This window comes from Harpegnathos saltator, unplaced genomic scaffold (assembly GCF_003227715.2).
Source record: "Harpegnathos saltator strain DR-91 unplaced genomic scaffold, Hsal_v8.6 scaffold58, whole genome shotgun sequence".
NCBI classification, from domain to species: domain Eukaryota; kingdom Metazoa; phylum Arthropoda; class Insecta; order Hymenoptera; family Formicidae; genus Harpegnathos; species Harpegnathos saltator.
In genome coordinates, this window is record NW_020230404.1 from 2,345,571 (window position 1) to 2,361,844 (window position 16,274).

Below are 16,274 nucleotides of genomic sequence, written 5' to 3' on the forward strand. Positions count from 1 at the left end.
GCGCAGTAACGCGTGAGACGGCTTGGAATCGCGACGTTTCCGCTGGACACGTCTTTAATGCCGAAAGTCGTGTAATAATTTAGCGGGTTTAGAGCAAAGGTCCAAGTGGATCTTGCGTGCCTTGGTGTTTCGCTCCGCTCCGGAACCGTAACGTAATTCCTGGCGGAAGCCTCCTTCTCGCGAGCTGTGCCGGAAGTCGATCGCGACGTCCTCCGGCGCAGGAGAGCGTCTTCCGTCAGAAATCACGTTTTACACACTTTAGAGCTTAGGGCTTTAGGGCTTAGGCCAGTGTTCATAGTCTGATCTTATATTAAAGGTCGTCTTAAGTCCATCCTCAGATCCTCGGCTGCGCAGCCGATTAAAACGGTCCGTACAGCGTCCGAGAGATGAAAGACTTAAGATCGCCCGAAATACAAGATCCGACCACATCGATCGTAGATTGGGCCCGACTCAACCGGTGTCGTAGACCCGCTCGGGGGCCTCTCGAGAAAGCGGGGAGAGAATCTCGCTGGAACACTTTGTTCTCGTCGAGTTTTCATCGGTAACCGCGAAACGTTCCTCTCACACGTTTGTCCGCTGGATCAGCAGCGGACGGGCTGATCGATTCACGTAATTTCGTTCGCGTGCCCTTCCCCTTTTCTCCCCCTTTTGCGATGCTCTGCGATAAATCGCGTCAGGTCGATCGGAATCGCGCGAGTGTTCACCCGAGCGATTGACCGAGCGAGCTGGGAGAAGTCGAGGGAGAAGACGATTATACCTGAAAGTCCTGATTCCCCCCCGATGCAGGTGATGTTGCTCGGAGATAGCGGCGTTGGGAAAACCTGCCTGCTGACGCGTTTCCGCGACGGTCGCTTCCTGGCGGGCAACTACATAACGACCGTCGGCATCGACTTCAGGGTGAGACTCGCGTTATATCAGCGTATGTGCGCGATGAATCGCGCCGAAGCGCGATCTCACAGCGCGACAGAGAGAGACTTTTCCCAATAAGGTGTCGCGCTTCCCTTCCTGCCGCCAGGCGGGAAAGTACGCGTTGCTCACATTGCGGACGACATGTCCTCGCGACCGAGAGACGGGTTCTCGGCTGTTATAAGATTCACGAGAGATTCAAGAGAGACTACCTTCCGTGTCCTTGCAGAACAAGGTCGTCACCGTGGACGAGACGCCGATCAAGCTGCAGATATGGGACACAGCGGGCCAGGAGAGGTTCCGGAGTGTCACGCACGCTTACTACCGAGACGCTCACGGTAAGTTCGCCTCGGCTTTACCCTCGCAAACTCGTCGCAGTCGGAGTTGACGCGATTTTCCAAAGACTCAGGGGAAGTTGAGTGCGCGCGAAGATCGAGCAAAATCGGGGGATCGGCGGTCGACCACGAGACATTCTCCGCGACGAGAACGGCGAAAATGGCGGCGAGGAGTCGCGGCTGCAGAATAGTTTCTGATAGAAGCGCGTCTCTCTCTCTCTCTCTCTCTCTGCGCCGGGCTTCGCCGATAAATCCGAGATCATTGGTGTGGATTTTCCACGCAGCAAATCGTAACTATTTACTCTCCCGCTGTATTACTGTAAACGTCGCTACGCGCCGCGCGGTGCATATGAAACGTTTTACTGGTTCCGCGTTTTATCGCGGCCGGGAAACGACGAGGAAATATCTCGCCGCGGGATACGACGTGCTATCTCTCGTCGGCTGTTTAATACGCGGCTTGATGATTAAATCAGACTCGGAACTGCTCTCGGTATTGTGAGACGCGGACTTTCATTCGATTTATCGTTGTATCGTGCGAGGTCGCCTCCGGGCTTCCGCTCGGTTGACGCCGAGTCGATGGATCTTCGCTTGAAATTCGGTACCGAGTAGACTTTCCCCCGCGGCAAGCTCCGCGGTTCTCTCTCGAGGTAACCTCTCTCGCGGGAGGTCTGCTTAAAATATACATCTCGACGATTAAAACACCACCAAGGTCCGTGTGAACTTTAATAAGGAGTGAAAGAGAGGGATTGTCATCTATTTCCGTCTCATTCCTCGAAATCTGCTGCATTACTGAGCGCTTAACGAGCTCTCGGCGGAGAGCTCGACGAATAACCTGTCTCTCGCTGCCTCTCGGCGGCTTTCGTTAAATTTAAATTGTTTAACGTGTTTCTCCCGCAAAAAAACCCGCCGCAGATTGGCCGGCAACTGGTATCTGAGATTTTTCGCGCACGAGAAGAAACTGGTGGAACAGGCACGCGCGTCCGCGGGGAAAGTCTTAATCGCTCTTGCCGATTCGATTGTTCACCCCCGCGGGGACTTGAAATTATCAATTTGTAACAACACCGCCGTTACATCCGCATCGTTCGCGGCGTGCTCCAACTTTACATGCGCGCGCGCAAGAGCCATTTGTAATTATTTGGCCGCGCTCCTCTTCGCCCCAGCCGCCTATTTCAGCCGTCGCGCGTTCTCCCAATTTTGTTGCTCCGCCAGTTTTGGCCGGCTGCCAAACTCGATTCGTGCAGATAGACAAAGAGAGAGAGAGAGAGAGAGAGAGAGAGAGAGAAGGAAAGAGAGTGAGAGAGGGAGAAGCCGAAGGAGCACAAAGAGATTGCGGGACTTTATTGTTTTGCCGACAAAACGCGGGCGCGTGAATATTAATATTAATAAAAGTAAATATGTAAATATACATTTTTCTTTTTTCATAATGTTAGAATTTTTAATTTTTGATATTAGGATATTATTTATTAAGTTTAACAGGTATTTAACGGGTTAAACGCACGATAAAGATGAAGTATCAAATTGCAGCACACCGTGTGTGTACGTGTGTGTGTGTGTGTGTGTGTGTGTGGGGAGACTCGCGGTTCACTCTCGGGGATAAAAACTGATATTTGCTTGACGCGCCTGGCGATTACCGTGCAAAGTCTCGCGGCTGCGGAAAAATGTATTTCTCCGCTGGAGATGCAAAGCCGTCGCGAGGAATCCCGAAATCCGAGTCCCGTGGCAATCTCCGCGAGACGTAACTTCCCCGAAGTATTTTTGCAGGGAGAGAAAATACGGCCCGACAAGCAATCTCTTATCGAGAGTACGCGGGAAGCCCGCGGGAAGAAGAGCGCGACTCGAACAGCACAAATAAGCTATACGTTCGTCTCAGAGTTTTATTTATTTTTCATTATCTGTTGTCTCGCGTATATTTTCGCGTGTCTCGATATGCATCCGTTATCTCATATATTATCAAGCATATCTCGATATAGTATTTTTCTACACACGATCCCCCCGCCCCTCACACGCCGCCTCCGAAGATGATAGCGTTTCCTGGTTCCCGGGGGAACTTTCATTGTCTCGGCAAAGTTGGATTTCAACATATTATCCCGGGATCGGATTTCGGGGGATTATAACTATTCGGCGTATCATTCGAAAATCACCGAACCTCGGGCTCTCGTTTCCGGCACTTTGCATATCCGCCCCCCCTCCCCCCTCCCTCCTTACGTTCCCCAAGACGCCCACCCGATTAGAGGTGGTCTCGTTGAAAGAAAGCAAGACGAAAGAAAAAGGAATACGACTCGCGCGACTGGTTCCAGCGCTTCTGTTGCTGTACGACGTGACGAATAAGACGAGTTACGACAACATCAGGGCTTGGCTGAGCGAAATCCGGGAACACGCGAACGAGGATGTCGTCATCATGCTGCTGGGTGAGTCGCGCTTATTTATGGTGGCCGTGTCGATACAATAGACCTGCCCACTTGGGCCCGCCGCGTTCAACAAACGGTCGCTTCGATCTCCGTCCGGCCGAGCTAAATGCCGTGAATAAGAGCAGCGCGCGCAGTGCTTTGGCGGTGATAAGAGCTCAGCGAGTGAATGCTATCTGAATGATGGCCCGGATTTGATTGCGCCTAGTTCGTCCCGCGCGATACACATTATTTCGCTATCGGGTCCACTTGAAAATGGAGATCTAAACGGTATTCGCAGAAGCAAAACGTCACGGGAAAAGACGGAGGAGGACGCTTGCGATTTTCGAACGCAATTAAGAGCCGTTTTAACGAGCCTGCGCAGCGATCGATACACGTGAAATATTCCCGCGACCTTCCACCGTAGCGTATCAGCTTTTAATGTGAAATCCAATTCCCCGTTTCGCACGCGTGCACGATCTGTGTGCGCGGATTATCGGCTCTCGAAAATTGACCTTAATTGCTCGCGGACGACGGGCTCGGAATCCCGCCGAGATCGAAAACACTATTAGCGTCTCTCGTCAGAAGGCGGCTGTATTTCCGGAGGGAGGATTCATTTTCACGCTGTCCATTGTGAAACCGCAGGTAACAAGTCCGACTGCGGGACCGAGCGCATCGTCAAGAGGGAAGACGGCGAGCGATTAGCGAGGGAGTACAAAGTGCCGTTCATGGAAACGTCCGCCAAGACGGGCCTCAATGTCGAGCTGGCGTTCCTCGCTGTTGCACGGTATACGATCTTGAGAGTTCGGGCTCTAAAAACGCGCGTCTGCTTCCTCCCGAAGAGCCGCGTCCGATGGTTGTTGCTCGACACTTGTCTCGTGTGAGATGCTCACACTTGGATTCGTCGTCGCTCAATATGAGTTTTTTTTTTCCACCTGTGAATCACCATTACGAGAGTGTGATGCTGTATATATCAAGTACAAACTCCAATCCGATCGAATAAATTTCAATCAAAGTGCGTAGCGCGAGACAGCTTTCAAGCAACGACTATCAGCGCCAGAAGAGCCAGAAAGAGAGAGAGAGAGAGAGAGAGAGCGGTGGGTGCTATCGTATTTTGGGAAAAAAAAAAAGTTCGAGAGAGCAGGACGCGATACGCCGATGAGATTGAGGCGAGAAATCGGCGAGAGCCGGTCAACACTGCTGCCCCGGTCTGCTTTCAGGGAGCTGAAGGCCAGAAAAAGCGACGACCCCGACGAGACGAAATTCAACGTTCAAGACTACGTGCGTCAGCAGTCGCAGCGGAGCTCCTGCTTCAGTTCCAATTGCCTGACAACCTGAACCGTTTCTTCTCGCGATCTCGAGTCCGGGGAAAAACGCGAATGCACTTCACGAGCATCCGAGCCCCCGCGAAGAGAAAGCGCGCGTGCCAGGATTTCCGTTTCGATTTCCTCGCTGGGACCGCGTCGGTGTGTACACACCCGTAGCGCGGGCCACGATATAAATTTTATACGCGATCCTTGTGCTGTTAAAACTTGTACAATTCGTGTTCAAGATCGATCCAGTCCACGCGGGTTCGGTGAATCGGCATCGCGCACCGAATGGCGCAGCGGATAGCGTCTCAAGCAAAACGTCGCCGCGAGCATTGTGTTGTCAAGCGACACGGGATGTCGTAATCGCGCGCTGAGAAAGGGAGAGGGGGGGGGGAGGAAGCGTAAAACGCGAGACCGATCGGGCTTGGAGACGTTTTTGAGGATTTTTACGTGGCGCGCGCAGTCACGCGGAGTTGTCGATAATTAAAAAAAGAAAAAAACAGAGACGTGTCAACAATGGTTATACTCGCACACACACATACTGTATATTAATGTGAATAGCTCCAGAGGAATAATAACAATAATAATAGAATCTCAGGATACCTCCGTAGGTGAGCCTCTAGCTCGATGGTTCTAATCTTAATGGCGTGTATACGTACGTCACACATAGCACGTATGTCGCCGCGCACATGTGTGCATGTGTGTGTGTGTGTGTGTGCGTGTGTGTGTGTGTGTGTGTGTATATGTCTGTGTGTGTGTGCATGTGTCGCGTATGCGCGATCAAACAATTGTAATTCGAGTGTAAGTTGCAAACACTGCTTGCCGTATGGCCCGCACTATGTAATCGTTCGTTACGTTGCGCCTCGCGCCTTTAGTCGCCATGTTTGCACAAAGGAACGTAATCTTCGATTTGCATACAATGCGCTTGTTACGAGTTATAAACGCGCGCTCGCGAGCGAATCTAATGTCAGCGCGAGCGAGCTCGGCGAGCGTGCATGTATTGTGTAATCAAGTAGTGATGTAGCGTGTTCAAACGAGAGAGAGAGTGAGAGAGAGAGAGAGAGGAGGGGGCGGGGGTTCCTCCTTCAAAAGAGTTAAGAAACGACTCGCAGCTGCCATCTAGCGGAGCGGCGGTCTGTGGGGCCCGGACGCTTGCTTCTGTCTTTTTTTCGTCCTTTCGTAGCCGGCGGAAATACATTTTCATGGTTGTTAGCTAGGCGTGTATGCGCGTGTTTTCCGAGCGATAACCGAGCTATCTGGCGGAACGGCCCGGTGCCGATCCCGGCCGAGTTTATTCATCGTTATCGAGTCAGAGTTCTAAGCGAAGTTGAGAACCGCCGTGTCGGGAAGAGTCAATAAAGCTGGCACGCTGTTTAACGAAGCTCTAACCGCCGCACGTCACCGTGAGCGGTTGCACAATCGCTCTATTCGGATTTTTCTCAAGCCTTCATTTTGTGAGAGACGACCGACGCAGAGTCGCCCATGCGCAAATGTTAATTTCACGGTAGATGGAATTGTCCGGAGCGAACGCCGGGGATGCTTTTCTCGACAGGACGGACAAATATATCCTATATGTATATACATTATGTATATATATATACAGGGTGACTCACGTAAAGTGTTACAAGTCCATAACTTTAAAAATATTTATCAAATCAAACAATTGTTCGTAAGGAAGTTTCATGTATTCGAGAGGCCTCTCTAACTACACAAACGTAAAGTCGCCTCCGCTTCCCCTTTAAGGGGGACGCAACTTTGTGTCAATGGAGTTCAATCATGAATGAAATCGCTATAAATGTTTATAACTTTTGATAGAAACATTTTCCAAACAAATGTTTCGGATGAAATTTATTTATTTTTTCCCGTAGAATCCAAATATGTAACGTTTTGTAGGGTGTTCCATTTAAAATTATGAAGTTACCTCCGTCTCCCCTTAAGGGGGAAGCAGGGGCAACTTTACGTTTATGTAGTTAGAGAGGTTTCTCAAACACACGAAACTTCCTTATGAACAACTTTTTGATTTGATAAACATTTTTAAAGTTACGGACTTGTAACACTTTATGTAGACCACCCTGCATATATATATATATATATATAAATAAATAAATAAATAAATAATATATATATAATGTGCAATTTGTCTTACCTGCAGTGTACAAACGACAAATAATTTCGTGTATCAAACGTGTATATCACAGGACATATATGGAATAAAAATCGACCAACTGTGTACGTTGAACAACACTGAGTTATTATTTGATGATCGAGAGAGAACCCAAATAGCAGGGTGACGTCATCAATCGACTTATATCGACGCATTATTGATGTTAGAGACGTCGTTAATGTATCACGAATATACTACATCACTAACCTCACTTTGCTACTGGGAGGATGTTTTTCCCTATCGTTAATCCTGATTCCGAAAAAATCTCCGCAATTCTCACGCTGCGCGTTCCTTCGACGTAAATGTGAGTGAAGAATGAGACCGCCATGTCGATTTGGTTTCTTTACAGAAGAGAGCTTTACAGGAACGCGAAACAAAGATGTTTCGTGTTTTGAGGAAACACGAGACGGAGTCTCTTCGAAAATTCGGCGGGAAGGTCTTTGAAAACGCGCAGTAACACGCAAAGGTATACGAATGATGATTTCAGGTGTCCTTCTCGTTTGCGTAAAAGCGACGAGATTTCTGGTCGTATCGTGTAGAAATATATACTATAAAAGTGGAGAAATATATCAAGAACTTACGTTCGTTCCGCCCAATCTCATTCTCATGTTCCGCCATGATCGGGCCAAAGTTTTCGGGCAAATAAATCTCACTGCAATTTCCCCGATGTTTGATCGTCGCGAAGCTCAGACTCGGATTCGGGACCAAAGCGCGATGAAACACTCTGACAATAATAACGCCGTAAATCTCACTCGGGAGATACGTTTCCGCGTGTACGTCCGTTTTGCAGATGTTCGTTGCGTTTCGAAGCGACCTTTTTCGAAATAGCCTATCGAGAAGCACGATCGCAGCGCGTCCTGCCGAATCACCGACGAGGTAATATAAAGACTGTCAACCCTGGGTAAATTTTCGTATTGGCCAAGGGGGGCCCCGAGGGGCCCGGAGGTAATTGAAGAGCGATGATAATACAGCGACTGCTATAGCTACGCACAAGATAATACAGCTAGCAACTATTGCGGGTGCGCGGCGAGACGAAAGACACGCGCCACTATTCGTGTTTCATCTCGTCGCACCTCTGCAAGCCATCATTAATTACTGGATCGATTAGGCCGCGCTGTGGCCCGAGCGGCTGCGAAGCTTCTCCATCCATCTCGGCGCGCACTTACTAGTCAGATTTCCATGACTAATAAACTGTCACGAATATCGAAAAACGCTACGGGATTTTATATTTATTTTAATCCAGTCTACATTTCCACGAATAATATAAAAATTGTTTTGCAACACTTTATATACAAGGTGTTTCATAACGATTGTTGCAGAGCTCGTGAAGACACAGAGCGGGTCTAAGACAAACGTAAAAGTCTTCTTTTTTTGGTCACGCAGGGGAAATCCGTCATGGATACTCCCGACCCTTGGGAGGGGGGGTCGGGGGTTATGTCGGACTCTTACCGACTAAAACCCCTGCGGGGTGCCTACCGCTCGGACCGAAGTGGGGGGAGTCAGGGGAACTACGCCTGCATTCCCTCCTTGACATCCCGAAACATAAAAGTCTCATACGTTCTGCCATTCCTCGGCTGCTTAAGCTGAGATCAAGTACGAAAAGGTTTAGATACTCGATGTGGTAAATACATTTCACTTTTATAATCGACATTGTCCCCGTCTCTTTCGCCCCGGGGCCTCACCGCCGGCCGCGTGGCCGCGTCGCCGTTGTCCAGCTGTAGAAAAAAAAGTAGCTTCGTTCATGTATCAGTATGTTAACGCAAGAGCGACAAGAGGTAAGACACGAGTAGCGGCGCGGCTTGTCCTTCTTTTTCTTCTTTTTCTTCTTGCAACTGTCGTTAAAATCATGTGGGCCGCGCTTGGCTCGAGCGACTTCGTTGTTTTTTCGACACCATCTCGGCGCGTGTTCACTCGTTTCACATTTCTATAATTGATAGCTCGGAGCTGTTGCGAACATCGCAAAATGGTATGGGGAATTTTATATTTATCTTAATCCGCACTATGTCTTCATGGATTCCTCGGAGCGAGGAATTTGTGAAACACTCTGTATATGTGTTTCGGATTGCAATTTTAGTATTATCTCAACTTCGAATTATCAACTTAAGGAATGCCAACGTGTGTGTGTATATATATATATATATAAAATAAAAATTATTCTACATCTTCTCACGTCTTGTGAGATCCTAAGAGACATACACACATACATATTCGGCCTGTTTTCTGTATTAATATTCTTTGATATCTTCCGATATCTTTCTCCCATTATTCCTTATTATTATATCCGTTACCATCCATTTATTATTTATTTCGAGCTATGTTTCATACTTCGGCCACGATATTCCCAAGAGGGTGCTAGTGCACAGCGAAATTTCTCTGGTATGTTAAATAAATCCCGTAAGGCCAATAGTCTTTATAGTATAGTCGTCGATGCCGTTACTAAAGCGGCCGCGCTCGCGCCATCTTGACACGGTCACAACAAGTACGGTGGCCGCCGAACTGGTAGCCTCAGTTCTCGATGTCTGATGGCCACAAACAAAACGCTGCGTCCCTAACCTGAGCACAGAAGAACGCGGCGTCGGCGGTTTTAGCTTCGTCTCGGGGGTGTTTTGCGCCGAGTAGCGTTTCGAAAAGCGCCGGTTCGCCATGGACGAGGACGTGGTGGAGATTGAGAACGTGGAGAGCGTCTGCAGGCTATGCCTGTCCACGGATGAGCCGAGGTCTTCGGTGTTCGCCGCGATGGATGAGCAGCGGGACACGGCCGTGTCATTGGCCATGAAGATCCAAGCTTGCCTGTCAATCGAGGTTGGTGCGCGCCGTCGTTCTTTCATATCTTGCGCGAATCTAAGTGAACCTGCAGCTCTAAGAGCCTAGATCTACTGTGAGCGTACGCGGCGTACTTTGCTCGAGCGCGTCGCCAACTGGCGTCGAGGTTATGTTCGTTTCGAGAGGCATGATATGAAGACATCGCAATGAAGCGTAATCGAGTTACATTGTGGGGGGGAATCATCGTTTCTCTCAGTCGTATTTGCGCTTCTTCTTTCTCTTCAAGTTCTTCCCTCGACGGACAGTCGTGTGGGTACTCGTTGATTTACTTTGGACGCGATACGCATGTAGCGCACAGCTCGGCTGGTGGAAACTAGTCTCTCTGGGTTGTCCTCCTTTGTGTTCTTTGCATGCTTGGCATGCTTACTTACAATCGGGAATTTCGAGAGACTGTGAAAGATGTCGAGTGTGATGAGAGATTTGAATAATTTTGGCTCAAAGCGTTCACATGTGCTCGAAATGTTTCTGGATTTTTTTTCTGAGATTTATACCGAAGTACTCGGTATTTTCCAGATTTCGACTACCGACAAGCTGTCCAAGCTGATATGCGCGAATTGCGTGAAAAATGTAAACCAGTGGCACACTTACAAAGAATCCTGTCTACGTTCGCAGAATAAGTTGCAGGAGTGGCTGACAAGTCAGTCGCAACCGAAACCTGTGGTTAGTAAATATGAGGATTCGGCATTGTAAAGTTACTTTAAATGATTCATTATTCGAATTTGTCTGTTATTTGCAGGTTGTAACAATCAAAGATGAACCAGTGGACTTGGACTGTGAAGACAATATAGAGATTGTCTCAGAATCTATCAACAACCAGGAATCATCGGTAAATATAGTCTTTCTCTTTCGTGTATAAGGAACTGCGAGCTTCCTACAAGGATAGCGTGAGAAGATATCTGCATAGAGGTATTTTTTATTTGCAGAATTTACAAATTCTTACGGTGGAGGACAGTGAGAGCAGCAATGAGCATGTACAAGATTTGTCAGACAACATCAACGACAGTGACGATGCTGATGTGAATAATGCGGATAGGCAGACTGAATCCGAAACGGTTCCTGCACCTGCAGCAGAAAAAGAGACTGACAAAGATGAGAGTCAAACGGAGGATCAGCAGCAAGATTCGCAGCCTTTACGTGCCGCGATTAAAAGCGAGCCGCAAGACGATTACGACGACGCCGATTACGACGGCACCTTAGAGGTAGAATCCGTCGACGACAACGGGATATTATTGAACCCCATGGCGCTTAACGCAAAGGAAGATGTAATCATGGAGGCTGATTCCACCCAAAAGTCCAACAATGCAGCAAGCGGGCCGACGCATAAGAAAAAACTAAGGCGCGGGCCTCACACTCATTTCAGAGGCACGCGCGCTTTCAAGCAGAAGTGCGTATACTGCCAGATATTTTTGCATTCCAAGCATTCGTATGTGAAGCACATGGAGCGATTTCACAGCAACGGTACCAAGGACAACGGCACCGAGAACTCGGGATCTCAGAATGACGAGGAAGAGATGGTGGAGGACTTGGAGGACGAATTGGTCAGCATGGAAAAAGATTCGCCGTTGACGCAGGTTCAACAGGATATCATCAGCCAGCTGAAAACCTTCTCCTGTTACTCGTGCCAGCAGACTTTCAACGACCGGCGCAGCACGCTCTCACATATCCGCCAACATCTGCCGGACCTGCGACCGTACACGTGCATCGCTTGCTTGACCGAGTTCCCCGATCGGTCGATGTATCAGTCGCACTGCGGCGCTTCCTTCGAGTGCGCTATGAAGATCGCACTGGTCGTGCCGAAGCAGGGTCACGAGCGTTACTTCACGTGCAATATGTGTCTGCGCTCGATGCAGGGCAGGAAAGAGCTGCTCAGCCACTTGTCCAAGCATTCCGACAAGCAGTACGAGGAGATGATGTCGCCGGCGCGACCGCCGCCTAAGTTGAAGCCGATGGCGCCGTTACCGTCGTCGAACGGCAATGACGCCAGCAAGTCACCGTCGCCAAAAACCCCGAACGGGCCGTACAAGGACGGCGATCCCGCGCACAATCACACGTGCGACCTTTGTGGCATGATATACCGCTACCGGCCCAACATGATTAAGCACAGGCAGCTGTGTTCGCGGCTGCAGCCGGAGGTCAGAACGTCGTACAAGTGCGCCCACTGTTCCATGACGTTCCTCGTGTTCAAAAAGTTCCACTCTCACGTCACGGTTGGCCACAAGAAGAAGGACTTCACCTGCGCGGTGTGTAACTCGAGATTCAGGTCGCCCAGCGACTACCTCACTCACCACGAGAAGCATCGCGCGTCACAGGTGAGCCGACAGACGAATCAGCAGATCAGCGGCAAGATCTCGCAGAGTGCTCAGTCACCGTTGAAGGAGCGCAACGCAGCCGCTCAGTATCAGCCGGAAGATATGCGCACCGATCAGACGAAGACGAGGACCAGCGATCAGAACAAGTACGTCTGCGCTCTCTGCAGCATGAGCTTCGCCACGCGAGTCGAGCTGACCGACCACCGGAACCTGCACCTCAAGGTGAAGATATATTCGTGCGCCATTTGCCGCAGCATGTTCAGCAGTGCCGGCGCCTTGGAGATTCACATGAAGGATCACGGCATCGACGATCCCAACGAGCGGCAGGCTAACATCTCCTGCGTGGAGTACGGCAGCCTGGACGAAGACGTGAGGATCGACAATGACGACGCAGCGATGAACGCCAGCGCTGTCTCGGATCCTGGCACGCAGAGATACGAGTGCGATCAGTGCGGCAAGGTGCTGTCTAATTACGCCAATCTGAGACGGCACGCGACGATCGCGCACCGGAACGCCAAGAATTACGAGTGCGCCAACTGCGAGAAGTCGTTCACGCGCAAGGAATTGTACGAGCAGCACATGCAGCACGAGCACAAGTCCTCCAAGAATATGTTCCATTGCCCGCTGTGTCCCAAGAGCTTCGTCTTCCGGTCCAATTTCAACTATCACTACCGGACCGCGCACCTCGAGAAGTCGCAGAACGGCTACGCCTGCGACATTTGCGGCAAGGTCTTCGTCGAGGAGGCGTCATTGAAGATACACAAGGGCTGGCACAATCGCGCCAACTCCCGCCTCAGCACTCGTTTCATCCTGGCCAATCAAAAGTTTGCCAACAACACGCTGGACAATTCAAGCGTCGGCAACAGTGCGGAACGCCCGGCGAGAGCTCGCAAGTCCTTCCCCAATCCTCCGTCGCACTCGGCGATCAAGTCGCCGGGCAACTTCCAGTGTCAAGTGTGTAACGACAAATTCAATGACGTGACCGAGTTGAGGACTCACCTGTGGGACGTACATTGCGCCAAAAACAAGCCGGAGAAGAGTATAGCCACCGATGAGCTTCAGTGCGAACTGTGCACGAACGTCTTCCCCGACAAGGACATTCTGGCCGCTCATATGAAGTGGCACAAGGCCAATCCCATCCTCAGCGACGTACACAAGACGTACACCTGCGACGTGTGCAACAAGACCTACAGCTCGAAGAAGGTTCTGTGGAAGCACAAGAGGCTGCACAAGGCCACCTTGCTGACCTCCGTCAAGTTCCAGTCGTTGAACAAAAAGCCGGCCACCCAATACCTGTGCTCCATCTGCCGGAAGGCTTTTTCGAGCGGCCAGTCTCTACAGCGACACAGACTCAACTTCCACAGCGAGCTGCAGAGCGTGCAGCAACGTACGCAACAACAGCTGCACAACCGGCGACTCTCGCTGGAGGACGAGCCGAAGATGAAGCGTATGAAGGTCGAAGCGGAGGACAATCCGCCCAAGTTGCCGCCCTTCGCCATGGACTTTGCCGGCGAGAGGAAGAAGTCTGTCATGTGCCACTTGTGCAAGAGACTGTTCCCCAACATGAGCGTGCTGTACAAGCATAAGCAGGCCGTGCACAAGCCGCGCATTGGGAAGGACGGCCTGCCGGAGTGCTTGCCGGTGCCGACGCAGGACGGCAAGTTCTCGTGCAACGTCTGCTCCAAGGTGTTCCCCGGCCTGTCGAACTTGCGCCAACATTTTACGATCAAGCACAAGAAGGTCTACGAGTCCTACCAGTGTAACGTGTCCAGCTGCGACCTGGTGTTCCCCACGTCGGACTCGCTCAAGGACCACGAGCAGATACACACCAACATGATGTTCAGCTGCCGGCTGTGCGACCGTTTTCTCTTCAACAAGGAGTCCCTGATGGATCATATCATTAGCGTGCACAACACCACATACCAGGCCGACAGCAAGACGTTCCACCGGGAGATCGATCTCAACACCTACGTGGTGAAGGGCGCGACCGGGACCACGTGTCCGCGCTGCCACGTCAAGTACCCCAACAACCGGGCCATGAAGATACACTACGTGAAGATCCACGAGAACGCCGAGTAGAGGGCTCGCGACTTCAAATCACGACCGCTGCCGGCCGCAGCGTCGCGTCGTGCAGAGTGATCGGATCGCCAAGGTAGGCAAGACGAGATCCTTCTGAGATTGATCGCAAAGAACACGCTGGATCTAATTGTTCGACATGTTCCTGAAACGGTACCGTTCGCGATACGCGCGATTCCGTGATTTTTCTACTTTTCGGGATTCGGGAAGAATGGTCGTTCCCTTCGAGGACGGGGGGGTTTCGGCATGGCGCTTTGGTCAAGAGGGGGTTCCCTCCCCCCCTCAACTAACGCGCGAGCCGGTCTATAGACGCCGTGACGGTCGCGCACAATCGTCAGCGTCAAGCTGTATAGTTTTTCGATACTCGCAACACTGACGAGAGAGAGAGAGAGAGAGAGAGAGAGAGAGAGAGAGAGAGAGAGAGAGAGAGAGAGAATGGAAAAAGAAAAAAAGTGGATAAAAATGATTAAAGGAAAAAGAAAACAGGAAAAAAATGAGAGAAGACGCGAACGTGTGTATCGTATTAGGTAGTAATCGCAGTTTTTCATCTTACATAGTACGTGCGCTCGCGTGGAAGTGCGTTTCCGTGGACAATTCCGGTCTATCGTGATTTGTTACCTCTTTGATACGGCGACTGCAATGGCGACCAATGACACTTGTAAATATCGAGGCGATACAGCGAGAGCTGTAGAGACGGCGACATCATGACACGCGCTGTCTTTCAGTGCGGATATTACGACGAGTCGCGATTTTTATCTTCGGTCGATCCCGCCGTGACGCTGAACGTGAGACGCGACACGTCGGCGCGGTTTCACATCGTGCGTATGTCTCTAAGTGTCTCTTGAAAAAAGATAAAAAAAAAAAGGAAAAGGAAAAGAGGAAGATGGAAGTGGAAACCGCAAGCGGCGAATTTGTCGGATCTTGGAATCAACGCGCCCCTTCGATCGCGTCGCCATGGTGCTTCACCTTGCGCGTTTTCGCGCGTCGTCCTACGCGCAACCTGGTTGTAGCGCTAAACGACAATGATGACGATAAATGATGGCCGTCCTCGGAAGAGGCAACGCTATAGCTGTTTGGAGAGTTTACTTTACCTAAACATATAGTAGATACATTAGGTATTATTATAACTATTATTATACATGGCATTGCAGAAATAAATCTCGTAACTTGCTTACATAACAGTATTTATTAAGTTTCCCCTCGGATATGTTGGTCATTTGAGTTTTGCCCGACTTTTGACAGTAGACTCAGACGTCTATTTTTCCTATTTGTTCCTTCCTTTTGAAGATGTTTCTCTTTCTCTCTCTCTCTCTCTCTCTCTTTCTCTCTTTCTCTCCTCTCTCTCTTTCTCTCCTCTCTCTCTTTCTCTCCTCTCTCTCTTTCTCTCCTCTCTCTCTTTCTCTCCTCTCTCTCTCTTTCTCTCCTCTCTCTCTCTCTCTCTCTCTCTCTCTCTTTCTCTCTCTCTCTCTCTCTCTCTCTCTCTTCTCTCCTCTCTCTCTTTCTCTCCGTGTCTTAAACGAATCTATTGATAATATGTTGCGTTAATTTCATCGTTAAATACGTTTACTTGCAATGTTTGTAACATGTAAGCTGTAGTGCTTTATGTAGCAATAAAGTAGAGGTAAGAAGAAAAGTATAAGAGAAGGAAGAAACAAGTATGAAGATGTGTCGACCCTCATTGTGCCGATTTTCAGAGACTCGTGTAAACGCGCTCGTCGCGACCGAGAAACATTTTAATCTTATCACGTTACTGATATTTATGAGATTATGCAGACATATTTTATCTTGGAAAAGTGTGGAACACGATATATAAGCCGAGGAGGAAATAACTCCTATTGCTATATTTAAGGATAACACTTCTATTATAATAGTAGAAAAGGTTCCGATCTGGCCGATATATATATATATATATATACACGATATATATACGATATATATATATATATACGATATATATATACATACAT

At 49.6% G+C, this 16,274-nt stretch overlaps 2 protein-coding genes across 7 annotated transcripts in view; both read left to right on the forward strand.

Moving 5' to 3' along the window:
* The window catches only part of LOC105187893 (ras-related protein Rab-37), a 100,477-nt gene extending 93,300 nt beyond the window's left edge, over positions 1-7,177 (forward strand). For 3 of the 6 annotated variants that reach the window (XM_025303891.1, XM_025303894.1, XM_025303895.1), the window contains exons 3-7: positions 787-897; positions 1,136-1,244; positions 3,539-3,649; positions 4,271-4,412; positions 4,846-7,177. In XM_025303891.1, the coding sequence (XP_025159676.1) occupies positions 787-897; positions 1,136-1,244; positions 3,539-3,649; positions 4,271-4,412; positions 4,846-4,963 (591 nt within the window). In that variant the 3' untranslated portion in view covers positions 4,964-7,177. The remainder of the gene's footprint in view (positions 1-786; positions 898-1,135; positions 1,245-3,538; positions 3,650-4,270; positions 4,413-4,845) is intronic. The other 3 variants (XM_011149013.3, XM_019843492.2, XM_025303896.1) reach the window with 1 other exon arrangement.
* A 2,383-nt stretch (positions 7,178-9,560) lies between these two features.
* LOC105187890 (zinc finger protein Xfin) lies at positions 9,561-14,743 on the forward strand. Its single transcript, XM_011149012.2, has 4 exons — positions 9,561-9,901; positions 10,436-10,582; positions 10,659-10,748; positions 10,846-14,743. Exons 1-4 carry the CDS (start codon positions 9,743-9,745, stop codon positions 14,308-14,310), a joined length of 3,861 nt encoding a protein of 1,286 aa, XP_011147314.2. The 5' UTR covers positions 9,561-9,742; the 3' UTR covers positions 14,311-14,743.
* Positions 14,744-16,274: the final 1,531 nt, after the last annotated feature.